At 39.5% G+C, this 27,753-nt stretch overlaps 1 protein-coding gene across 1 annotated transcript; it reads left to right on the top strand.

Annotated features, from left to right (window-relative positions):
* The first annotated feature begins 467 nt into the window (after nucleotides 1-467).
* abcb6b (ATP-binding cassette, sub-family B (MDR/TAP), member 6b) lies at nucleotides 468-26,987 on the top strand. The gene is made up of 19 exons (XM_053440298.1): nucleotides 468-527; nucleotides 1,678-1,876; nucleotides 4,800-4,892; nucleotides 5,008-5,084; nucleotides 5,212-5,327; nucleotides 5,404-5,525; nucleotides 5,947-6,056; nucleotides 6,191-6,256; nucleotides 6,346-6,471; nucleotides 7,800-7,876; nucleotides 8,436-8,499; nucleotides 10,671-10,756; nucleotides 11,320-11,377; nucleotides 11,999-12,103; nucleotides 18,174-18,348; nucleotides 18,462-18,574; nucleotides 19,606-19,700; nucleotides 24,230-24,298; nucleotides 26,870-26,987. Exons 1-19 carry the CDS (start codon nucleotides 468-470, stop codon nucleotides 26,985-26,987), a joined length of 1,929 nt encoding a protein of 642 aa, XP_053296273.1.
* The last annotated feature ends 766 nt before the right edge of the window (nucleotides 26,988-27,753 follow it).

Here is a 27,753-nt window from a genome sequence, read left to right as displayed (position 1 = left end):
AAAAACTCTCTGTAGTAAACAACTAAAGAGCCAGATGTTTCCCTCGGTGGAGACCAAACATTGAGCTGAAACCAAATAGTCTTTTGAAAGTTGAATGGACAAACTGGTCCCCACAATGATAGAAGTACATATACACATACACACATACATACTGCCACAACAAAGCAAAATGCTGACAACAGCTACTTTAAACTCAAAGCTCAAATCACAACACAAGTGTGTGTGTGTGTGTCTGTCTGTGTGTGCGTGTGTCTGTGTGTGTGTGTGTGTGTGCATGAGTGCCTGCATGCGTGTGTGTGTTTGTGTGTGCACTCTTTCTGGCTGCGTTTGAACACCGTCACAGCAGCAGGTTGAACGCTCAGCCTCGGTTAATGAAATATTTATAATCCTGTGGTCAGTTCAGTTTGCTGTTTGAACAGAAGTGACCGAGTGTGTTTAGGGCACATTATAACCTGCCAGTGAATCAGATGGAAAACTTCGGAGTTAAGAGCAGACAAGGTGGAAAAAGAGAAGCTGTTGATGTGGAGGTAAGTTGTTGATTCAATGGATATCTGAAAAATGTTACATTCCAGACAAACAATGGAAGCTTGAAATCAGTTTGGCTGTAAACTCATTTTAGACACACACACACACACACACACACACACACACACACACACACACACACAGACACAAAACGCCTCAGTGCAACTAATTCATGACAGTAAAGAGCAAATCTGAATCTTCTGGAAAACAACTGCGTATGTCAGGCTCATGACTGCTGAAGCTCAAGCTCAAACTTAACTAATTTTAAACATCAGATTTAGTTTACACATCTTCAGTTATACTCTGATGAAGTCTGTTGAGAAGTCTGATGAGAAGCCCTGAGTCAGCTCGGATGTTAGGATGCAAATGAAAAGACCCTATTTTTTTTCCTATGATATGAATACATTTTTAGTTGCGTTCAGACATGCACTGACCTCCTGAGAATCTCTAGACATGCAAATGTCTGATTGAGAGGCTTTGGACTTTCTAAGGAGTTTCTCCTGCCAGCCCCTGAGTATAAAGTCGCAGAATGTCCAAATAAGACACAGCAGGAGGCCGGGTCCTCCGCAGGATTCACCGCGAGCAATTGGGTGTGTTGATGACGTTTCTAAAAGAGTAAACTAAATAATAGAAATATCTAAGAATGGAGAAGTTGAGCCACTCACGTAGAAAATACCAAAGACAATATCAAGAGAGCTTTTGTTATAGGGCCGAAAGCAAATTCCAAGAGAAAGTCCGGACCCAAAGTATGGACATTCTCCGGAGGTCCTCTCTGAAAGTGAGAATTTTTCTACTCTTTAGACAGAGGGGGCAGGAATGTTTATACTATATAGACTTTATAGACTACTGCTATATTCATGACCTTTAGTACAGCCAGTCACTAAGGGGCGATGAATGTGATTTGGTTTTACCTTGAGGGAGCTGTCCTGTCGTCCATCTTTATGGTTCCTACTTTTGCCCATTGAGACAAAAAGTGAAGTCTGGTTCAATTGGTGCCGTAAAAAATCGGATTCACAAAAACAAAACAGGAAACATTGCTTAAATTAAAAACCTACATAATTAAAAATAATACTAAATGTATAAAGTTACCACATATTTCCTGTGTATCTCACATTAACATTCTTCCTCTGACTTCTCTTTCTCCATCCTCAGATCAAGCACTGCTCCCCTCCCTCCCCCTCCCATCTGCCCTCTGCCTGGAGAGGCTTTGGGAGGAAGCTGACGTTGCTGCTGCCGTATGTCTGGCCCAAAGGCACTGCGGCACTGCAGGGACTCGTGCTGCTGTGTGTGGGCCTGCTGGCGGCGGAGCGTCTGGTTAATGTGCTGGTGCCAGTTTACTCCAAGAACATCGGTAAGAACTAGCACACAAAGAGAACCTGATTCTTCTTGGTTCCCCTTGGGCGGCTCTGGCTGAGGGGTAATGTGGTTGTCCTCCAGCCTGAAGGTCGGCGGTTTGATCCCCAGTCTGACCCATCTGCATGTCGAAGTGTCCTTGGGCAAGTTGCTGAACCCTGAATGGCCCCCCATAGAATAACATAGTGCTGCGATTAGATGCACTGTATGAATGTATGGGTGAATGTAAAACTGTACTGTAAAGCGCTTAGAGTGGTCATCAAGACTAGAAAAGCGCTATATAAATACAAAAAACCAAAACCATTTACATAACACTGTTTAAATGTCAAAAAACAAAATATGATTCATTCGGATAGACAAATGTAAGCATAGATAAATAGATTTAATATGAAGGAAATAATGTTTACACTAAATATTTTTTCTAATATAATTTCAAAATTGACTGACGAACACAAACATTCATGTGTTTAATGTTGATTTATCGTTTAGTTCATAGATAAAGCAAAGCAACAGAACAACAAAAGCTGGACAGTTGCACTATGTTCTCAAAACTCTAGGTGGTAGTGTGGTCACATTTATTAAAGTGGGGCTTGTTTCACTGTGTCTTTGATTGATTTGTCCATATTTGTCAGCACAGGTTTTATTTGTCTCTATTTCATCATTAATATGAGTTATTTTAAATGTAAATAAAACCAAAAGCCATGAAAATATTTTGTAATTTAATAGAATTGAATCCCACTGATTTGATTTATATGTTTTTTTGATTATTATTAATTTCTATTTTATGTTTTTGTGTTTGTGTTTTTGTTTTAAGAAGCTGTGTTAACCTCTGTTGATTGGTGCTGACATATGGCAACAATAACTTTATCTCAATTTTACTGAAGACTAAATAATACAGAATCCCTGTTTTACTGTTTAGTTTCAAAAGGTCTTTTATTTTGACAGAATATCTCAGCACATGACCAGGAAATCCTCTTTATATTTTCTTTTACATAAAATGTGAAACTGGAGATGTAACGACCTGAGAGCTCAAACAACTCATTCATTGTTTAATAACAAGGCAAATGTTTTCAGACTATCTGGGGTAGGTTAAGTTTTCATTTTCAGCAGGTGCGTTCAACCTGTTGGACTGTAACTCATAGAGTATTTGTGTTTGTAGGGCCAACACTGAAACTAAACATAACTACATCGCTTCTCACCATAACTGAAGAACAGTCCAGACTGTGGTTTAATCTAAACAACCCAGCTCTGTTGGATCTTAGAAACGATTTAAGGAGGAATCAAGTTCATTTAAACATATGAAGGATGAGTTAGTGCACAACGGGGGGGGGGGGGGTCTTTTGTGCGCTGTTTTGTAAGCAAGGCAGCATTCGCCACAAGGCAACGACCCAGAAGTCTCCACTTCAGAGGAAGTCAGCGTTCAGTTTGTCTTCAGCCACTTTCCCTTTGACAAAATTGGCCATTTGGCTTTTGGAGCCACATGAAAGTGTTCGCCAGGGCTGAGGCCGAGTGCTGCTTTGTGTGATGAGGAAGGCGTGGAAGAGGTTTCAGAGGTGGGGGGAGGTTGTTGAGAGTGTGAGTGTGTGTGATTGTGTGTGTCTGTGAGTGTGTGTTTGTGTGCAGAGGGTTTCTGGGAGGTCACCCCTCCTGCCAGTCATGCTTAGCCAGCATTAGCAGCCTTTTTGCTTGGCACTAACACACCGGTACAACGGACGTTTTGTCTCTGGGTCCGACCCCGCCTCCCCCCCTCAGACTCCAGAACCCAGTGCCAAAGAGTTGAAAATACCCCCCCGCTGAAAACAAAACAGAAGAAAGTTGAAGAGTATAGAATACACACATTTAAGCAATTTCTTTTGAATCTTATTTTCTATTTCTCTGCTGTCTTTTTTCCACACATCTCTCTCTCTGTCTCTGGATCTTCTGTTTCTCTTCTTCCTCTGTCGCTGTCTTTATTCATTTTCCAACAGATTCCCAGCACTTGTACAAAATGGTAATGAATGTGAATGAGAGTGTGTGTGTGTGGCAGAAAGGGGAGTGTGTGAATGTCTGTGAGTGTCTGTGGATGTTTTTGATCTGTGAGAACCAGACCATTGACCTTGGTTCATACAGTGTTGTGGATTTATAGTATAATATTTGCCCTGTAAATGTAAATGTGACAGAAGTGTTGAATGTTTTCAGTTTAAAATAAGCTATTAAATGCTTTTGTCCAGCCAAAAGACGTAGTCAAAAACCCGCTGGTGACCACGGTGGATCATTTAGCAGAGGGTCACATGTTTCCCTCGGGAGGTGGTGTAGACCAAAAACAGAGACCAAAGTTCAAGTTTACTTTTATTGTCATTCATCCTCATGAAAAGCAAAAGGTAGAATTAAATCTCATGGACCAAAGTGCAACACAACACATGCAACATCGAAAAATAACATATGACAGGAAAAGAAGGTAGTTGTTGCATATGATCACTGGCGATAAAGGTGCTGAGAGCCCAGGATGGATGTGGTCCAAGGGCTAGAGCGGGAAACAGCTGTACTATATGTCAGTGGTTTGATCCCTGCTCCTCCTTGTCCATCAAAGTGTGGATGTTGTCTGGTAGAAAAAGTGCGGTATGTAGAAAGACTTAGTGATGGGTTAATGTGACTTTGAGTGCAAAGTTTTACGGAAATAGAACAAAAGATTAGTTAATATAGAGGTCCCAATATGTTTATTGAAAGTATGTAATATAATTTAACCAATCAAAATATATATACAGTGCAATTGTAACTGTCTCACTCTGTAACAGAAATGAAATTGTGATTGTAAAGAAAGAGTGAAATCAGATTTAACATGCTAATCAGAGATCATGTAAATAAGCTTGCAAGTTTGCAAATTAATTTACCTTGTGTGTGTGTGCGTGTGTGTGTTTGTGTGTGTGTGTTTGTGTGCGCAGTGAATGAACTTTCCTCAGGAGGCGGATGGACTTCACTGATCGCCACTGTCTGCATCTACACGTTGCTCAAGTTCCTGCAAGGCGGAGGGGCAGGTGCACAAGTGTGTGTTCATATCATAATAGCTAAAGTGTGTGTGTGTGTGTTTGTATGTGTGTGTGTGTGTTTGTGTGCCTGTACTTATGAGCATCCTATCTCCTGTCCTTGTAGGCACATCTGGTTTCATCAGTAACCTTCGTCAGTTTCTATGGATCAGAGTTCAGCAGTTCACCAGCAGAGGCGTCCAGGTGCCACTTCTTTTCCCTCCTGACTCAGAAATGCTGCCTGATACCAAACATTTATTTGAATGTATTCAGATGTAAATGCCTCACCTTTGTCTAAGTGAGTACCTATTTTCTCCTTCAATACCTTTAGTTGCGTTTGTTTTCTCACCTGCACAACCTGTCTCTGCGCTGGCACCTGGACAGACGCACCGGGGACGTGCTGCGGAGCGTCGACCGAGGAACCTCCTCCATCAACAACCTGCTGAGGTTGGACAGGCAGAGGCTGATGGAGATTCACTTGTCTAACTGGCGAGTAATAACCTGTGATTGTTTTTGTCTTCAGCTACATCCTGTTCAGCATCCTCCCGACCATCTGTGATATCATAATCGCCATCGTCTACTTTGTCTCCTACTTCAATGTCTGGTTTGGACTCATCGTATTCACCTGCATGGTTCTTTACCTCAGTGAGTCAGTGTGTGTTGGGACTGTATGAGCTTGACTGGGTTTGTTTCTTACATTTTTCTTCTGTTCAAGATGGTTTCATCAGAACAGCAGCAGAGAAAACATGACAACGAAATGGAGACATCTTTCACCAGGACCCTTGAAGCACTGCTGCATCAGGGAACAAATGCAGCCTTCTAAATTTAATCCAAAAGCTATTTGATAATATTATCTCACCAAAGTTTCATAAAATTTAACTTTTTCCTCAGTTTTTCTAACTCCATTATCTATTGAATTACATAAATTCTGCCTCTTACAAAATATAAAAATATTAACCATGGAAAATAATTATTCAGCACCAAATCAATTTGTACTTGTATACGAGTGAAGTTTGACACTCTTGTGATTTCGGACTGACGGGAATCAGATGCTTTGTATCTGCAGCCTTCACCATCCTGATCACAGAGTGGAGGACGAAATACAGGAGAGAGATGAACACTCAGGACAACGACGCCAAGTCCAGAGCCGTCGACTCGCTGCTCAACTTTGAGACGGTAACACACTGCAAAACTTCTCTAAACAATAATTCTGTCATCTTTGTCATAATGATTTATTTCTCGTTGAGAAAAGAGTCGAATCTTAAATTAGATTGTTAATGATCCAATTGATGAGCAGCTTATTTTCACAGGTGAAATATTACAGCGCAGAGGATTACGAGGTTTGCTGCTTTGAGGAGGCCATTCTCAAGTATCAAGTAAGCTAGTGTTTTTCAGGTGAAGCGAAACATCATCAACCAAATCATTTTCATTCATTCATTCATTTCATTCATTGTGTGTCTTGTAGCAGTGTGAGTGGAAGAGCTCGGCATCGCTCGCTCTGCTGAATCAAACCCAGAACATCATCATAGGATCAGGTCTGCTCGCTGGATCACTGCTCTGCTCCCACCTGGTTTCTGATGGACAGTTCCAGGTACGAGTTTAGGTGAAGAAGATACAAAAATAAAAAAACAGGATCTCTAAGTCCCACCTCCTCATGTAGAGGTTACAAAAAGATAAAGGATGATACTTGTGGATGTGCACAAGGCTTTATTATATAAACCTGTTTATGTTTTTGGCTGAAAATATCTGCATTAATTGAATTACACAGATTTGAAAACCTAATTTACCTGCACACAACAGAATATTTTAAACTTTAAATTTATTTCATCATATCTGATGTCTTTGATGTTTTTTCGATTTGTTATTTTGATTATTTTCCACAATTGTCAGGGACTCTAAAGTGACTTTCAAACTTTTAGATCCTGTCTGATGCTACTTCCAGTTTTACTTTGAAGTTTCTCACCTTGTGCGTCTCTTGATTTTCTTTTACTTCCTGTTTATCGGTCTTGTGATTGTCTGCATGTGTTTCACTTGCCTTCGGTACACATGTATCCTTCAAGCTCTCACTCCTCCTCCTCACTTTATATGTTTCTTCCCTTCCTTGAAGTTAACTTGCTCTATGTTCTCTCAGTTTCTGATTTTTGTTAACTATGTTCTGCACCAACCTGCTCTTGTCCTGAGTCAATAATTTGGTCCTGAAAACTTCACGTCTTTGTTTCTCTGTTTAAAACCCAACAAATAAACAGAAGAAGAGGTTACAACTCAGACATTGAACTTCACTCACTTTTGGACATGACTCACGACCTCAGAAAACCACAATGACTCAGACATGACGTCTGTGTCTCGACTTGACTGTGACGACTTGGACGAAGTGCCCTTCGTCACTTGAACATGATTTCCGAGACGCTGCCCTTCAGACAACCACAATAACGTGGACTTGACAGTGACGAGCAATTCGACCATAACCTCTCTAAATTAAACATTGACCCAGGACGTGACCACTGTGTTCTGGACTTGACCTCAATAACACAGACCTCAGGGATCATCAGGACCTGGACATGACAGAAATATCAGGCTTGGACTTGGCCCTTCAACATTGAATCAGTCGATTCATCGCAGCTCCTTTGACCCTGATCAACAGAAAAAGGTTTTTATTATCTTCCAATTATAAAATTCGAAAGACCACTAACATCTTTATCTGCAGTGCTGCAGTTTGTTCGTTTTTGAGGACACATTAAATTAGGTCACCTACTATGGTGTTACTTTCTCCATCCGCTTTACACAAACATATACAGGAAGTAAGTTTAATGTTGTCGGCTGGTTCACATATGTGAGAAGCTTCTGCTAGTCAGAGGTTCATTTATTTATCGATGATGTTCTGCAGGTTCATTTTTATTCAGTGTTTTCCTTTTCCCTCAGGTTGGAGATTATGTTCTGTTTGGGACCTACATCATTCAGTTGTACACCCCCCTCAACTGGTTTGGTACCTACTACAGGTGAGATGAGAGAATCAGGACCAGAGGCAAATTACCATGTTACACATCTAAACACGAACCTAAATTCTGCATAATTTAAATAATGTTTAGACAGTGTTCATAGTTTTCAAAATGACAGAGGAATTTGACACAGATTTGTAACTCAAGTCCCAGTGCATGACTCTGGTTTTTTCAAACTACTAATATTAACTAAATAAAAAATGTACATGATTTATATTTGCGTGGCTACAACCTATCAACACAGTGAGTAAAGAGTAAATAATTAGGGCCCGAGCACCGAAATCGGTGGGAGGCCCTATTGAAATTGAAATGATTATTATTATTATTATTTTTCTCCGCGTTAATGAATTGGCTTTTTGAAGGCTTTAATTTATATCTAAGTTTATATATACGAATATATTTTTATCTGAAATAAAGATGTTATACTACTACTCCCAATACACCACTTCATTGTCTACTTCTGCACCTACAATGAATGTAACTATTTTTATATTTCTGTTTTTTCTTTATACTATTAGTACAACTTATGACCTTGATTGTACATTTCATGTTTCTGCAGGTTGATTCAAAGTTCATTTGTTGACATGGAGAACATGCTGGCGCTTCTGACGGAAAAGAAAGAGGTGAGTCACAAACTTGTCATTCTTACTGGACCGAGTTAGTGCAGAGAGCTCAGTTGGAGTTAATTAATTATATTGAATATAATAAGATCAATATGTTGGTCATATGTTTAATGCCAGTGTACAAATATATATTTTAGAATAATAATAATTATAAAGGAAGATCAGATAATGTTAATAAGGTAATAAAAAGTTGTCGCTGATGTCATTTAATCATTTATTTATCAGCATTAATAGTAACTTAATGCTATTGCTATTTTGTATTAACAGTTTAGGATATTAAATACAATACAAGCAACATTTTTGATAAGCAAGATAATTTAACTCAAATGTCCTAATTCAGCTAAAATTAGAAACGTTTTCAGAGTTACACTGTCTGTGTGCATGGAAACAGAGAAACTCACATAGGCAGAGGTCAGTGGATTAGGAGGTCAACAAGTGTTTGTGTGTGACTTTGTGTGACTTTGTGTGTATTTGTGCGTGTACACAGTCTGCCTGTATGTGTGTGTGTGTGTGTGTGTGTGTGTGCATGTGCGTGTGCGTGTGCGTGTGCGTGTGTGTGTTTGTGTGTGAGTATGTCTGTGTGTTTGTGTGTGTGTTTGTGTGTGTGTGTGTGTGTGTGTGTGTGTGTGTGTGTGTGTGTGTGTGTGCGTTTCTGTGGGAAAAGGCGTCCTCTGCCTTCCTCACTAAAGGCTCCTACATTCACAGGCCCTTGATATGGTAAACAGCCACATGAATGTAAACAAAAGCATTAGAGCACCTTAAAAACAAAGCAGCCTCTTTTCTTTTGCTTGGGAAGCTGCAGGCGCGGGGGGTCGGGGGAGTCGGAGAAGGTCAGGAAGAGAAATCATCAACTTTGGTCCATGTGTTTCATATTTATAAGAAATATCATGTTATAAAGGGTATTAAAATGGCATTCAGCAGATGTATGTGTCAACCATAGACTGTGAATACAGGTGGATGGAGACCGCAGTGTCAATGTCCCACGGATACATGCGTTAGACCATTCACAAGCATGATTAGGGTTAGGCTTAGGGTTTTTCATCACATCTCAGCTCTCAATCATGATGTTCCACCCAGTTTTTATATCATCAAACTATAATCACAACTATTAGAAACATGAACACTACCTAAAATGACAGAAACCATATTTGAGAAAAATATATTTATGTTTTGACTTTTTAGTGTAGCTCATGTCTCATCTGCTAACATTGAGGAGGCAGGGTTTATGATCTATATTGCAGCCAGCCACTAGGGTGACACTCGAGTCACTTTGGCTTCTCTAATGGGGAGTGGTCCTGTCGTCCATCTTTAAATAATGTCTGTGGTGTCAACAACTTAATGTCCCCCAGTGACACAACTGTAATAATATAAATATGTCGTAATTAAGGTGGCCCTCAGACCGTTGAGGAGTCATGACGCTCAAAAGACAACATGATATTTGAGATCTATATAAATCCCAGTGGGTCTCAGAGGGTTAACAGGATACATCTGCTGTAATAAATTTGTATTATTATTATTTATAAAAATAAACCTAAAACGTTTACAGTTTAGCAAATTTTCCAAGATCACTGACAGACACCGGCTTTAACAACTTCAAACTGCGGCAGCAACAAGTGGACATGTCCATCACTTTTAGATGTCCTCTGGAAACACTTCCATTATCGTTTTCTGTATGTGCAGCGCGTTTCTGTTATGTGTTGTGTTGTGTGATGTTTTTCTTAGTTGGCTTGTGTTTTGTCCACTTGCTTGTGTTTTCTTAAGTTGCAGTGCGTTGAGGTCTCAGGGCCACTGTACTTAATAGTTTTCATTGATGGCAAATACTTATAATACATAAAAATGTCCTTATATCTATAGAAGTAGATACATAACGTGTCAAAACAAATTATTATTATCTTATAACCTCACTTTGCTCGCTGCTTTCAATTTAATCAACTGAACGAATAATCTTTACTCACCAAATCAGCAAATGGGCACAAGTTTTGTCGTTGTATATGTTCAAACTTTCCATCATTCTGTGCGAGCTGTCTTGTCTCCAAAGTTTAGAATGAGCGACCAGGCAAAGCTTTGGCGCCGACATGACAGAAACAAGAGTGTTTGAGCAAATTTCTTCTTCTGCTTGAATTGAGACTGATTTGCATTAAATATCTTCCTCCTCCTCTTCCTCCTCCCAGGTTCTGGATGCGGAGGATGCACAGGACTTGCAGCTCACAGCAGGTCAGGTGGAGTTTGACAGAGTCTGTTTCAACTACGTACCTGGGTGTGTAGCCAACAATGAATCTGTCTATAGCCCAAATCCATCTTTCTATAACAGACATGTCTCGATTGTACATAAAGAAATAGCTTGATGCTGATAATGCATCACTGGATGGTTTGTTTTTACTTTGTTTTTTACTGTCATTTTACATGTTCAGCAACAATGGCACATACGAAATACTCATGGGTATTCCACGGTCTTTTATTAATAAGGACGAGAAGCAGCAGTTGAATTCTGTATTTAGAAGAAGCTCAGCTGGTCATGGTCGCCTGCTGTCTGCAGAATGACTGACACCCTGACAAACACATTGACTTTTATTAATTAGGAGACTCGGCTGACCTCCTGTGTGCACTGGCCTTTATTTCACAGTGGAAGACGAACGAAGACGAAGAGAAGAACTGCCTTCTCCATTTTTACTCTGAACCTGAAAGGATACCTTTTATATCTGAAATGTTTGTGCTCCGTCTTGACTTTTCTCTAATCCACAAAATTAGAGTTTAAATAAAGTTTGTTTGGATCCTGACTGTCGCTCTTTTCCATATCCACATGTGCGTGTTTGTGTGCAGCATGGAGGTTCTCAGACATGTGACCTTCACGGTGGAGGCGGGGCAGACGGTCGCCCTGGTACGTTATCTTCTCTGCTTCTTTAGTGTTCTTTATCAGGCCACTTCCACCAATGCATCACGTTTTTTCCTTTTTGTGTCTCTGGTGGTGTCTTTTTCGGTTTTATTTCCTAGATTTTCAAACCTCTGTCTTTGGAAATTTGCACAGATTAATCAAATATTTTCATTGCAGCTACTGTTTAACGAAGAGATTCTTGACAGGGGTAAAATACAAAAATGTAAAACTACAATATTAAAACCACAGCCTTGATCTAATCTTAAACAGTGTGCTTGCATTTTATAAGCCTGTCGTGTGTTTATGATAACTATAAACACGTGATTATTACAGCTTTAAAAAAGAATTTGAAATGCTTTAGTATAAACTTTCAGAAAATGGAAATATTAAAGTAAGGTACTTCACCACAGTATTTAAGTAAATGCCCTCTGTGAATTATCATGGAACCAAATCTTTATAGGTAGTTAAACACCACAATGCTGTAAAATTAGTGAGGACATTTGTTTATCTGGTTTGGGTGATCCAATCATTTAAATTCAATAGAAATGCGGCAGACTGACACATGTTGTAGACACCACACGGAAGTCGAGATGTCTTGTCCAGTAACGTGTGTGTGTGTTTTTGCAGGTTGGTCCATCTGGATCAGGGAAAAGCTCCATCCTACGTCTCTTGTTCCGATTCTATGACCCTCAGAGTGGCTGCATCCGCATAGACGGGCAGGACATCTCCAAGGTATCTACTTACACACAAACACACACACACACAGACACACACACACACACACGCACACACACACACTGTTCGTTACATTGACTGTTTATAAAGATGGATCACAGATCGCTCCCGAATCGATCGCCACCTGAATTGTGGCTGCAGTATAGATCATAAGCCCTGCTTCCATGTTAGCAGATGGGATTTGCACAAAACAAAAAAGTCAAAGCAGATTTTTCTCAAAGATGGTTTCAGTCATTTTAAATAGTTCTTATTACACAGATTTTTGTTCAAATGTTCATTTTTCTGATCAGTTTGATCAGTTATTTGATTATATAAAAAGTGTATTGACGGTACCTCCATACCGTGGCTCCATCTCCGATCCACACTGCTCAGACTCTGGCTTCAAATCCACAAGATGGTAACGTTCATATCGGGATGTTTTAGCTTCATTTCTGGGAAGTGGGAGAAAGTGGAGACCCATCTTCTTTACAGTCTTTTTTAACAGTGGTATCAACAAATGAGCTTATTTCCCTCTTCTTGATTTCTGGTCGTATTTCTATCTGCTGTTTCCAGGTTTAGCCCTGCGCACTTTGACTTGCACTTTCCCTGTGTTTCCACTCTCTCTCTCTCTCTCTCTCTCTCAGTCACACACACACACACTTACACACACACAACACACACACACACACACACACACACACACACACACACACACACACAAAGCTGGACTAAGTGTGTGAGCCACAGTCACACTGTGAATAAATCATAGTAAAAGGTTCCTAAATAATGCAGCAACGAGTCCAGACACTACGTGTGTGTGTGTGTGTGTGTGTGTGTGTGTGTGTGTGTGTGTGTGTGTTGTGTGTATGTGTGTATGTGTATTTGTGTGTGTGTGTATGTATGCGTGTGTGTGTGTGTATGCGTGTGTGTGTAGAGAGCCCATTTATTGTCACTGTGGTTGAAGTATCTCTGTTTATGATTTGCCAAAAGTCCCAATAAAATCCAAACTGTACAAAAACTCTCTCTCTCACACACACACACGTACACGTGTTTTCATACCACAAACATACTTGCTGGGATGAAGAGGCTGGTGATGATTACGAGGACGTCGTTTGTAATTACACAGCAGGAGGAACGTTTAATCAAGGCACATATATGCACATGAGGAATTCTCTTAAAGTTGAATCAGACTCTTTATCAAACAGGGTTTTATTTAGAGAGGAGGAAGAGAAAGAAGTGGTAAAACTCCTCCTCTTCCTCTGCCGAATGATTCTGTTGTTGTGAAGCATCACAATTAAATTCCGAAAAAAATCACGAAAGGCCCAACCCACCTGATGAAAACATACCAACATAACATGGAAATTACAAAGAGGAAAAAATGAGAAAATTACATAAAATAAAGAAAACTAAATGTTTAAAATTATGAATTATTAAAAATTACCTTTTGATTAGCAGGTGGGCGTAAAGTTTCACCTCTTTAACGGAGCGACAGTGGGGAGGATGTTGAACTCTGATTATCATCCCAGCAGGTTTTTTTACACATCTGTTTGACACATTGCCTGTTGTCACTGCATTAAAATCCACCACACTTGTTGTACTCTGTAAATACTTTTTTCAACGTCTCAAGATCAAAGCACTCGTCGGCCATTTCTACTCCATAAAACTGCGTCCGTCTTAGCAAGTACTTCAGCCTTATAGTTGTATTAACTATGCTCATGTGGTTAAAACAGAATATGTGTGGTATGTATTTGAGTACACTGAGTGTTGTCAAGACAGAAAAAATGTAGTTTTGATGCCCAAGAACAAAGCTTGGTGCCACAATACTCGACACTGAAACAGGAATTCTAGAGAAATAGAATGTCCACAGGAGTTAACCACATTTTCCAATGTGACATACACTTTTTTAATCAAAAGAACTTTCAGGAAAAGTATCAGTCTCAGTATAACAGTGCAACAGTAGCCGTTCAATTCAAATTCAAAACAACTTTATTTCAAAGAGTCACTGGATGCAAATTAAATTAAAATCTTTAGATTTTAATTGACTGGAATGTCTTTGTGCAAGTACAACGAATTGCATTTAGTATCTGAGCAGAAGTCCAAAGATTATCAGTTTTTATTTACAGATAAAGAAATAATTCAACATTTCTCTGTAGAATAAAGCTCGAGCTTGCAAGCAATTCGCTCAGTTTAGCATGGAAACTGCAAGCTGGTACAGACAGCTAGCCTGGCTCTGGACTAGCTGTAGCATTCTCACTACTTTTACATTTCTATTTGTGTTTCGATTGAAAAAAATAACGTGATAATTACTGAAAAATCTAAGTGGGTTTGGACCATGGTTTGGACCAAATATTCAGTCCTGGATTGAGCTGCTTCGCCATTAGGTCCTGTTTAGCTAAGAAAAGGTTGCCTCCTTCATAACTACCGAGACATGCAGAGATTTACCTTTATCGGTTTGAAGTACATTCATTTTATCAGCACGGATACTTCTTGTTCTTCGGATCATGTTAGTTTTGCTGCAAACTTGTGCAACACAGTGAACTCAGCTCAGGCCCTCAGACCTCGGGAGGGGTCTGTCCTGTGCCATTCTGTTTGTATGGGCATATGGCTGCCACATGTGATGCAGCTCTGACGTGTCCAGTTATGCTGACCCCAACGCTGACGGGCAGTTACTGAATGAGTCATCTGTTTGTGTTTTTTTAAGGTGCCAGTCAGGTTTGCTTTTTTTGATTTTAGGTGATAAAATGTCTGCTTAGCTGCTTTCAACATGTTGGCACTGCTCATAACTACTCGTGCTTTCCTGTTATTTTATGACACACCTTCCTGTTGGTCAGCTGAGTAATCAGGCAATCAACTATTTATGAAGCTTTATAAGCTGAATCATTAGAACTTGACACAAGGGCACAGAATATACTGCCAACCTGTTAATTAATAGTTGTATAGACAAATATTTGTTTTCTTTCAGAGAGGTAACTTAGAACACAATGGCTGGAAATATCCTGTTTGGCTCTGTCCATGAGTCACATAATAAGACGTAGTAATGATTCCTAAAGGTTGGAATAGACTTGATATTAATACGCATACACAAGATGGTTGCTTCGTTTATCTTGCATCCGTTTGGTACTTCTGTTGTGGATGAAGTTCATCAATCAAATTTTATTTGTATAGCCCATATTCACAAATCAAAATGTTTCTCAAAGATCTTAACAGGGTGCAGCATCTTCTGTTCTTAACCCTCAACAAGAGTAAAACTACCAAAAACAAGTCAGAGAGAGCCCCATGAGAGGGATCCTCTACCAGGAAGGACAAACTGCAATAGATGTCATGTGTAGCTGAAATAACTATATTATCTAACCCTTATGACAAAAATAAATGTAATAGAGACTTGATATTTTAGTTTCTCTATAAACCTTATTATAAATACATTTTAATAAAATACAAATACAAAAGCCTATGTCTCTGCTGGCCATACATCACTAGGTGATGTATGGCCAGACTTTGTCGTCGTGTCTTTAAAGATAGAGCATGATATTCACCTGACCTCATATTTGATACCTTTTTATAAAAGTTTATTTTTGAAACCTTTAATCATCTGGTAAGATTGCGATCTTGGTCAGTGTTAAAAGAGTCAACACAAGCACATGACAGACCATAATTTGTCATGATCCTCAGCTTGTTATGGTCATTATGTTGTGTTTGAACTCAGTGCAGAACCATCCAGCCGACCTCCTCTCTATGAGTAACTGTTTTTACTGCTGAAAATATTTGGCAAAGCAGCTGATAAAAAACATATTTTGTTGAAAGGAGGGTTGAAGAAATAAATTCTACATCATCTCACAGATGAACTTTAATGACGGTCATTATCTCATGTGAGTAAGGACAGCTGCCTCACACTCACATTTCCTCTTTTGATGTCATGTTTCAATGATAAACATTAAAAGCCTTTCTCTTTTTTTTGGTTTTCCCCTTTTGCCTTTTTTTCTTCTACATCTGTGTCTTTCTCCTTTTATAACACTCGGTGCTACAGGTCCGCCTCTATCAAAAACAGATGTGACGTTGTTTTAGAGTGGAAGAAATTACAAAAGTGAGCAGCAAAGATCAAATTAGGGGAAAGTGAGTGATTACTAGCCAAGACCAAGCTGGTGAAGGAAATGGAATTTGTATTGTGGCTGCGGAGGAAAGCTTTCCACAGGAAAGACTCAAAAGTTCTGCAAACTGACCTGAGAGTCGAGGAAAACAGGAAATTATATCTGGAGGAGAAGGAGCCAAAATTCATAGGATGCTGAGAGGTTTATTGTGAACAAAGGAAAAACCTCACAACGATTTCACTCGTTTGGACACATGCAACATATTGATGTCAGTATGATCTGCCTCATCTGCTCTTAACATTACAATGAGGTTAAATCCTACAGTGTGTGATGGTTTTTCATATCATCTCGTTCCTTCTAGTCAAATGTTAACTATTTCAATCAGAATTGATCCTGATGACGTGACGATAGATTTAATAAACACAGACAGAAGAAGTCCTTTCCAGCAACTGAGGAGAAAATACAAAGCAGCTCCTTTTGTGATTCACTTCAACACGGTTTCAATCTTAAAGCTGGACAGACACATAGTGGACGCATTCCTCCTCCACGGCTATATGTATTAGGACTAGATACATATAAAACCGAATGGTACACAGAAATGTTCTGCAAACTGTTTACATTAATCACAGGGAAGATATAAATCCAATGATATAGTTGAAAGGAATATTTGTTACCATACAGTACTTATTTGGATTGACCAAATCCAGATCTACATCCAGATCCACACCAAATTTCACCTGTAAATCAATATCAGCTCCCTACACATGTCTGCTTTTATAAAATTATTTAGTTTATGAGGTCTTCCTTGACCAATAACCACCCCTGCACCAAGAACACCGTTTTTGTGTTATTCTGCAGACAGTCAGACAAATAGGAATCAAATCATAATCTCCTCGTCTCCACTTCCTCACACTATACCAAATTAAAGTAAAAATGTCCTGAATAAAAATGCTGCCATCTTGTACATTAGGACCCAAAGTCTGTGTAGTAGGGATCAGGGAATGGAGCCGATTCTTAGTAACATTGTACAAAACACGCGTGATAAGAACTAGCAAAAATGACATTTGGTCCATGTCCCATACGCTAACATAGGAGAGACGGTGTTTATTGCCCTACTGCAGTCAGCCACTTTTGGTTGAAAAAAAAATCTCGAGATTTGTGCTCTCTCAGCTCTTAGAACAAACCCCAACTTATTCAATTTTACCCACCCCAAGTTTTAATTAAAGTTCTTAATTGTATGAAAGATAAAGGACAAACAATTCTGTGCATTGGAGCCTAAGAGAGAGCACAGAATTACATTAAGACATGTGTACTATCTGTGACCTGGAGCAGCATGCATTATATAGTATAGGATGAATTTAGTCATGCAACATTTATGTAGATGTATGCTTTGAGTATGTGTGTGTGTGTGTGCGTGTGTGTGTGTGTGTGCGTGTGTGCGTGCGTGCGTGCGTGCGTGCGAGTGTGTATGTGAGCGAGAGAGAGAGGGAGAGACGTTGAAAAATAAGGAAAAACCAAGAGAGATTCAAATTTGTAGAAATTCCTTGAAGGCAGACTTGAGAAATAATATTCAAGAGGCCAAATCGAATCAGTTAATCTGTGAATCTCAGTGAACGTTGTCCTGTAATTGAAAAAATTCTTTTTTCTCCAAACTTTTCCTGAGATTTTGACCAAAAACCTGGTTTGTAAGGACACAGTGACTTTGACCTTTGACCTATTAATTCTAATCAGTTTGTGTGTTAGTCCAAATGACATTTATACCAAAATAAAAAGGATATCCTGGAGGTGTTCCTGAGATTTCATGTTCTCAAGAAAGGACGAAAACATAACGACTCCGGCCACTGACTGTCGGCACTAACGCCTGAAAAGACAGAGTTTAAATGCATACATCTCTCCAATCCACATAAGAATTAAGGATTAGGAGTAGGATAACCAGCTAATTGTTTCAGGACTAGTGTAATGTTACAATAACTCTCTACCTCATTTTCCTTGCTGTGTCTCAGGTGCACCTGTCTTCTCTAAGGTCGTTCATTGGCGTGGTTCCCCAGGATACGGTTCTGTTCAACGACACCATTGGCAACAACATCCGCTACAGCCGAATTTCAGCCACCGACCAAGAGGTGGAGGGAGCTGCCATTGCTGCTGACATACACAACAGAATACTGGAGCTACCTCAGGGTCAGGCCACGGTGTGTTTGTGGTGTGTTTAAATGCTAATTGTAAAAATGTACCTGTTTTTACTGAGTTGTGTTGTGTTTGCCAATTCACTTTGTTTTGGGGTGCTGTGCTAGGCTATGACACGGAGGTGGGCGAGCGAGGGCTGAAGCTCAGTGGTGGGGAGAAGCAAAGAGTGGCGATTGCTCGAACCATCCTGAAGGAGCCTCAGATCATTCTGCTGGATGAGGTGAGGGGGCAAGATACATAAAATAAATCACTTCAAATATAGGATTTTCAACAGCTTCTTAAAGAAGATTTGAACGGTCAAAAAGTATTTCCACTAATTTCCAGGTCAATGTCCATTATTCCTGACAAATCTTTAATTTTTTCTCAATGAAAGAGAACTTGGGTTAGCACTTGCACCTATTTATATCGACTGTATTTAAAGATGGACGTAGACTCTGGCTGCAGAAGGTGAAGCCAATGTGGAAGTGACTGACACCTGTATTCTCTTGAACGACCTGCAGAGGTCGACTACACTAGATGTTTCTATAGAAGTATATGATAAAATTACTCTACAACATTTTCCTCAGAAGTTTATCTCTCAATCTCTAGTTTCAAGTCTTCTTCAATACAGCTGATGTTTATTTTGTAAATTATGATCCATTTAAAGTCAAATAGATCGTAAATCACTGTGTGGTGACAGCTAGCAGCGTCCAATGGGTGCAGGTGCCAGGTGTAGGTTGGCGTGCAGGCCTCGACCCGTGTTTTTCAAATATGGTTACTTCTGGTCTTAGAAAAAACATGATTGCTCCCGACAAAATGACCAATTCAAAGTTTCAAACCAGTGGCTGAGGTCACAGTGGGGCATTAACTTCCCTGTTCAAGATATTTTCGATAATAAAAGTCACACAGCTGAGAAACTTATTCAAGTGTTCCATGTAAAGTCCTCTGTACATCTCAGCCTGATTTCAATTATAAACATCTCCGACCATGTCTGGCTGTAACTGCCGTCTCCACCACTGCGTCATTAAAAAAAGTCTTGTGTCCAATTTGAGCTATTTAAGCGTTCTTCACTAAGGAAATTCTTTAAGTGCTAGATCTACTTTTGTTTTACAAGAGAACTAATTACACGACATGCTAAACAACAAAGACATAAAGCAGTCGTGAATTCACACATTTTATCAGTTAATTGCGGAGCGGTTCTTTTTTTGTGGTGTCTCCTGCAACAACAGTGATTCATTTTACTGTATTATTTTACTGTGTTTGTTCCATTAGGCCACTTCTTCACTGGACACCCAAACTGAGAGGAACATCCAGGCTTCACTGGCCAAGGTCTGCATCACCAGGACGACTATAGTGGTCGCACACAGGTGACATTACATGATATGAAGATGTGTCTCATAAGGAAGACAAACTCTTGCTTTCTGTATTCATGACCCTTAAGCTTCTTTATAGGTTTCCCTTTTTTTACTTGAGCAGTTACTTTTTGACTATCATTGAATTCTCTAATAGGACAGAAAAGCTGTTTTCACTCTGGAGAACTTCAGCAAAATTGGGTCCAGATAGTTTCTTTAGTTTGTTCGTCACATATGAAGAAAGCAGCAGGAGATTGTCCTGGTCAGACTTGTTTACAACAACAGGAAAACATCTGGAACGTTCAGGCGAGTGGTGCAGCCTTTTTTTGATTTCTCACAAACTGTCCTTTTAGGAAAATGTCTGGACTTCTGTGTTTGTCTGGAATCACCACATTAGTAATGTGAAAATGTAGCTTAGCTTTTGCTTACAGTTGACAAGTGCGCCAAGGATCAGATTTGGCAAAAAGGCGACAGCAAACAAGGCCACAGGATCTGTAGATGTATTTGCACCAAATTCAGGAACTCAGCTTTGCTCAAAGGACTGTACGGGTTTTGCAATATTTTCAACAAGAGCTATCTGTGGATCTTTGCCTCAATCATGACTGGATAGCAATGCCAATTAAAATCTTAGTAGAATGAAGTGAGGATGTTGTGATCTGTGGTCTGAAGAATATTGAGCTCAACCTTATTAACTGATCAGAACTGATAAATGGAGGTAACTAGTGAAGTATGTTATATTGTGTTCATAGTCATACCATTGTTACAGTCCCTCTTTTATTGTAGACAAGCACATTGTACAATGTGGAACTGGCCATGGGTTTCTATCCCTTGTTCTAAAAAATGTCAACGGTCTGTTACAATATGGTAACAGCCATGATAATACAGGACATGAACTGAAAAGGAAAACCAAATGTGAATAGAGAAGATGAAAGGAAAAGTGGGATGTGGTGAAAGAAAAACAGGATTAGAGCGCACACAAAGAGAAGGATGGAGAGATTAAAGGGAAAGCTGATTGGAGGATGACAGGTGATGACAGGTCAACAAAAGTAAAAGAAACAGATGTCTACTCGTTCATCAGTCAGAGTGATTTTGAAAAAAGACTTGAAAGGCTCTGACAATCGCAGACACTAAACTACATCAGGAGTGAAGCAGCCTACAGAGCTGATGCCTGCATCACTGCAAGGACCCAGTTTTCATCACTTACTCCACACAATGGATCTCGTTTATCTTGTTCTGTGACTGACATTACTAAACCATGGTCTCTATTGTACTGAACCAGGTTGACTCATTTGATCAACTGGTCAAAAGGAAAAGGTTACATTTTAGAAGAAGGACTGATAAAACAAAAACAACCAAAACAAAGGTTTAACAACTTTTGTCTGAACATGTTAAACACTGTGACAAACATTCTGTGATGGTGTTAAAAATAGCGTTGATTTGATTTTGCCACAATTTTATTTCTGTCCCAGCAACATGGGCTTTAGGCAGAAGTAATTAATAATTAATTAATAATCATTAATAATGTACCTACATTCTGATTTGCTGAGCCCAGAGTTGCCACAAGGTGGCCTAGGATCTAATTTGGCAAAAGGCTAAAATAAACAAGGCCACAGGATCTGTAAATGTTGTAGCAGCTATGGGTTCAGTTATATATCTATATATTTGTATTTATTTATTATTAAAGCTCACAATGTGCTCACTCTAAGATTCGGTTGTCTGACATGACCTGACTGCTTACACTGCGCGTTGCATTGGCTCCTCTGGACCAGTTTCGGACCGGTGTCTTATTCTCAACAATGCTAACCATGTGGAAACGGGCTGCATTGGTCATAAGTGTCTTAGACACAGCTAGATTGTTAATACGTGGGGCCATTTGGTTTGGCTGTTTTGTAGAAAGGAAGATAACTAAGTTTGAGGCTACTATAATGTAAATTGCTCTCTAGCTACAGTCTGATACAGTAGTAACCACTTTATCTCCTACTTTCTCTTTCTTGCTGTGCAGCTGCTTCCAGCCATAAACTACTATACATTTACTACTGTTGTGTTCTGCTATTTCGTGCTGACGCAGTGAGTCCCGATTAAACTGATTTTGGGAGAATCTACTCATTGAATCCCCAAAATTAGGCTCAAATTGCAGTGTTTATGTCCGAATTAAGTTTTAGTTACCACTTTAAGTCTAATTACATAGTCGTACCCTCCCATATACAATTCCATTGCCAGTTTCAAAACCTGATTGTATTGAAAACCATTTTCACACATTTTGAAGCATGAGCCAGGGTAATTGTAAGAGTCCTGCACCTAATAGTTAAAGGAACATTCTTCCCTGAGACACGCTGAAAGAACAAACATGTTTTTACACCTGTATGGAAACTCTGAGCCACACATACAAACACTGGTTACAGATGTGGACTGGGACTCGTCATCTGTGACTCAGATATACATCTCAGCAAACATTGTGGCACCAACACTTTAAATGTCTCCATCTCCTTTAAACTTGAGGTTACTGAAAATGTAGGTAATTTATTTAGATATTTGAGTCTCTGTAACCAACATTAGTATTTTGATTAACTTAACTTTCTTGTTACTTTGACATTATCACACAAATCTGAGGAAAAATATTTTGATTTGTATTCACTTAATATGTTAACACTGGCATCAAATAAATGAGTTTGTTTCAGTTTTCAACTTATAATTTGTCCCAAAAACACTTAATGATTTAGTTGATGAATTTTTGCTGTGATTATAATTACATTCCTTCTTTAATTAACTGTTTGTTGTACAGTGTAAGTCTCTCTCCTCCATGTTGATTATATGTTGAGAGTCTTTGATCCAGCAGCTTCTTAATCTTTAAATAGCAGCAGCAGATGGAGTCTGGAACAGATCTGTTTTTATTGACTGATTCAGTCGGGTCTTAAATAAAATTAAAACACACACAAACAGAGCAGGCAGGTCATGACCCTCATCTATTGGATGGATTTGCACCAGCTCCTGAACATGGCATCAAGCTCACTGTGTCATATACGGTTTGTGTAAAAACTTAACATCACGATGATGCAGAACTATCAGATATACTATTGGGAAACCTTATGGGTTTTAACTTTGCAGAACTTATACATCACGAAAAACCTTTAAAACACACAAGAGGAAAGAAACACTGGAAGAACATAATTTGTCTCCTTTAAACTTAAATGAATTCCCCTGAATTTCCATTATCATCAAAATGCAAATGCTCAGACCTGAGGTAAGCATGTTGACAAAACTAGAAACAGTTTGCAGTTTTAAAAACGTCAGCAGATTCTTCCACTTCCCTGAACATAGGTTAGAAACCTTCTAAAACAAATAATTTTATTTTTGCAAAACCTAAACTCAGGACATGAACTCTACCTTCAATAAAATATCTGCATGTAAACACATTGGATGTTTTTTTTCTTGCTCAAACGCCTGAATGAGAGGAGAAAAAAACAAGATTGACATCTGCGTTCTCTGGAGAGAGATAATTCTACCTGTGACCGAGGCTTTCTATCAAATATTGAGCAGGCGGACGTCCAAAGATGGTCTCGATGACATTAAAGCAGAGTGGCGGCTCTGCTGAAGCTTTAAAGTGGCATTCAGCAGTTTGCAGAGACCTTTTTTTGGGGTGGTTCTTCATACGAGCGTAACATCAACTGGGGAACATTGCGATGTGTTCCCTTCAGTTTTCAAAAATACTATTTTTAGATTCCAAGATGTCATATTCGTACATTTATCATCGAGAAGATGAAGCATCTGTTGAAAACTTTCATGGGTGCACCTGGGAAAAGCTTTTCTTGGTAACCGGAGCGAAGTTGCGTCCGTCCCTGAGAACCATTCAGATCGCTGAGTGTGGCTTTAATCAGACTCTCATCAGAGCACGGTTATAAATATTAACTTTAATAATTTACAGAGAGGTTCATTCAGAGTTCTCCAGCCCTGAGCGACGTCCTCAGCTGTGTGAGTGTGTTGGTATGTTCCTGTGAGTGGTTACTGAGGAATAAGTGTATTTTACCTTTATAGGGCATCTGAGTATATTTAACATCTAACCACACATTGGGATTAACTGCTCTTCCTTTCTTTAGATGTGTTCCTCTTTTCCCATTTCATCATTTTCCTCATCCCTCTCCTCCCAACCTATGGCACCTATGGAATTTCTCGAAAATGATCAAAGCACTGTAAAGAAGCGGACTGTATAAAAGTTTTTAACGTAAACTTTTGTGACATTTTACTTGTCTTAAAGAATATTTCTAAATATGTCTGTAATAAAATGTCATTGTTTGAGGCTGCAATCTCAGAACATGGGAACATTGCTCTGAAGGAGCTACACATTTATTTATATATATAAATGTGTAGCTCCTTCACTGCAATATGTATCTTTGGCAAGTTGTCTTCAAATTAAAAAGCATAACGTTTGTTTTGTTGCTTTAAAGGGGACATATTATGAAAATTCCACTTTTGTAGTGCTTCTACACGTTCATTTGGGTATCTGGCATGTCTACCATCCCAAAAACTCTGTGATTGTGATGTTGCAGGTTATCCACCATCGTCAGAGCAGACCAGATCCTGGTGGTTCACAATGGACACGTAGCAGAAAGAGGAAGGTAAGGATGTTTTTTTCCTCCTCCATCCCGTGAGTGTGTGTGTATGTGTGAGAGAGAGACACCTAAATGTTGTTGTGTGTCCTAAGTGCTTGCAAATTTGTTATCGGTTGATCAAAACCTCAGATTGTGTTTGACTGTGTGACCCTTAAACCTTCTGATATCCATCTCAGCCCCAGAGGCTGATTGACCATCACACACACACAGGGGAGCTGTCACTTACCTGCTGATGCATAAGATCTTTTGATATAGGAGCTGGTTACGAAGACTTCCTTTCTCGCACACTGTTTCACAGACACACAAAGGACAGCACGGTATCAGTGAGGAACACACCTAGGAGATGAGGTGGTCACATCTGGAGCAGTACAAACACATGCACGCTGGCGTTAAACCACCACTCGCAGCAGAACACAATTAAACCCTGCAGGCAGGTGGAAGGCAAACCATCCGAAAACCATTCATCTTTTGATTGACACTGTGATGTAAACACAGGACAGGCCCATATAACCTCCGGTGTCGGACTACACACAGTGTGTGCCTCAAAGTGTGGGGGTGCATCGTAAGCCAAAGCCTTCATCCTGTCCTCTGGGTTTACCTTAAGTCCTACATGGACCATCCAGTCTGAGCCGGCTAATTCTGAAAAACGCTCTTTATGTGTGAAAGCAACGCGCATCCAAAAAAGATGTTTGTAAATAGTTCTTCCAACGATACACCTGAAAAATATATATATTATTTTTTGTCCACTTTTGGGCAGCAAACCACAACTATGGTTTTCGATAGATCACATCCCTAAAGAGTTTTAAACCTTTAATCTGAGGCTCACCTGAACTGTGGCTGCTTTCAGACATGAACTGAACCCTGGATATTCTCAAGAAATTTTGGGGAGGGGCTTTAAGTAAGAACTCAAATGTCCGAGCCCGTTGTTCCTCACATTTTCTGGAACTTTTCCTGTCAGCCCCCAAGCAAAATGTGGGGGAAATGCCATAGCAGAGTTTATACGTCATGTCCTGCCTCATGCTGCTCTACCTGGGCTCACTGTGAATTAGTCGTACCCGGACAATCTCCTGCTGCTTCTTTATTTGTGGAAAAACAAACTTCAGAAAATGTCGAGACCCAATTTGCCAGATCATTTCTGGAGTTAATTTATGAAAATGGTTTGATTTCAGTCAAGAGAAACCTTATTTAGTGTTTGTTACTTTTATATATGCCTGTGTTTGTCATTCGATATTCAATGAGAAGATAAATTAAACAATGAAATAAAAATTCTGTGATTAAGTCTTCTCACAAGAATGTTTCTGCTTCAGTGTGAAAGTATTTTTAGTCTTAGGTTTACGTACTTTTCTCTCCTTCCTCTTTTTTTACTCTCCGATTGAACAATTTTTTTCTATCATCTCATCTCCGCATTTCCATCACTTTCTACTTCCTGAATTTGTTTTTTATTTAATTTCTGACCCTCTCTTTCTCTCTCTCTCCATCTTGCAGTCCAGACAGTCACAGACTGGTGGTTTTATTAATTCATAGTAAAGTTGGTTAAAGTCTCCAAGAAGATTTTAAACAGCTAAACTTTGTTCTTAACGCAGCTCTGGTGTCACAAGACATTATGAGTGACCCACGTCCTCTTCCGCCTGCTCCACATTTCCTTCAATCCTTCAATTAGCAGAATTACTCAAAAACTCATTTCCATGAAGTATGTGGAAGGGAAAGATTCGATTTTGGAGTTGATCCAGTTAAACGTCAGGCTCCAGGATCTACAGTTTCTTTAAGGCCAGGACATAACGGCTCATCGACACCGGCGTCAAAACTTATCCACAAAAACTTTCTTGACATCTTTGTCTGTTTTGAACGTTTATGTCTTTGCCTCATCCTGGGTTATAAAATTCCTTTTTTTTTTTTTCATTTTTGCATGTGTCACTTTCATCAGCACAGCAACTCACTCCCGGTGAATCCTGGGGATGTTCTTACATTGTGCTGAGGTTTCACAAGGGGCTGGCCGGAGAAATTCCATTTTCAGAACCAGCCTCACTGGAGAATGTTTGGATGTCTCAAGAGTTTACGTGCTGCTAGAGATTCACATTGACCAACTTTTCCACCAACTTAGCTTTGGTTCTTGGACTCATGGGTGGCTGTGGCTGAGGGGTAGAGTGGTCATCCTCCAACGTGAAGGTCGGCGGTTCGATCCCCAGTCTGACCCATCTGCATGCCGAAGTGTCCTTGGGCAGGGTGCTGAACCCTGAATGGCCCCCCCATAGAATAACAAAGTGCTGCGATTAGATGCACTGCATGAATGTTTGTGTGAATGGGGGAATGTAACGCTGTAATGTAAAGCGCTTTGAATGGTCATCAAGACTAGAAAAGCGCTATATAAATACAAAACCATTTACTATATACCATGGTGCAACTGGGAACCAAATTAGCAGGTTTCGAAAATCAATATACTCCTGTTCAAAATGCTGCAAAAGATCCAGCTTCTTGTGCACAAACCGGAGCAGAACGCACTCCATGTTGAAGGAAAAAAGCAATACTGTTTTTTTACTCTTTGTTGTGTTGTTCCTCTCATTTTCTTGTTTCATCCAGACACGAGGAGCTGCTGCTCCAGGGAGGTCTGTATGCAGCCATGTGGATGAAACAGCAGAAAACTCTCAACGGACCAACAACAGAAACACACATCAACAATCAAGCTCAGGAAACTTGACGTAGACCTTGACTTTAAAACTTTTTGGATTCTGAACTCATCGCATACTTTTTTCATATCTAACATATTCTTGTGTATATGCACCACTGCATAAAATAAATCCGAAGAAAGTGAAACTCTGCAGCTGGTTATTAAATTACCAAAATTCACTGTGTCTAAGAAGCATTAGGAACAGTTAACAAAAATAACAATTTTCATTATAATTAATTGCACTTAATTTCAATTACCCAAGAATTACAGTTTATTTAGTATTCATCAATCTCTACTTTTTCTAAATTTGAGTAAGACTGGAATTTTTCACTATGAGGAATCATAAACTTTAATTTATGGTTGACGATGCTTCTCCACCTTCTCCCACTGAGAAAATTAAGCCAAAATATGAAAAGATTTCCAAGGATCTCAGGATACTACAGAAACGTAACAAAGGTGATACATTTTAAAGTAAGATCGAAGTGTGGATGAAGCCTGAGACCTTGTCCTTGATAGCAGCCACCATCGTAGAGAACAAGCTGCAAGAAATGGAGATGTTTGCTCTGTGGCCTCATGGTGGCAAAGCTGTAATGAACAATGGTGAGAACTTAGTGAAATGTCAAGGTGAAAGTTTCCTCTGCAGCAGAAGAAGCAGCAGTGGACACATGATTCCACCTGAGTCATTAAAAACGAGGCGATTGAGTTACTGGGATTGTTTTGGTCCAAACATCCTGAATGGGTTGAAAGTTACTGTTTGGGGGAAACACTATATCTGCAGCCTGAGGGTCCTAAAGAG

This window comes from Pleuronectes platessa, chromosome 14, assembly GCF_947347685.1.
Source record: "Pleuronectes platessa chromosome 14, fPlePla1.1, whole genome shotgun sequence".
NCBI lineage: Eukaryota > Metazoa > Chordata > Actinopteri > Pleuronectiformes > Pleuronectidae > Pleuronectes > Pleuronectes platessa.
Note: the sequence above shows the minus strand (reverse complement) of the source record. Positions and strands in the feature narration are given on the sequence as shown.

Coding starts and splice junctions, on each gene's coding strand:
- abcb6b (XM_053440298.1), top strand. CDS start 468: ATGGAAAACTTCGGAGTTAAGAGCAGACAAGGTGGAAAAAGAGAAGCT. Junction 7,877..8,435: donor TGGTTTGGTACCTACTACAG/GTGAGATGAGAG, acceptor ATGTTTCTGCAG/GTTGATTCAAAGTTCATTTG. Junction 11,378..11,998: donor CGGGGCAGACGGTCGCCCTG/GTACGTTATCTT, acceptor GTGTTTTTGCAG/GTTGGTCCATCTGGATCAGG.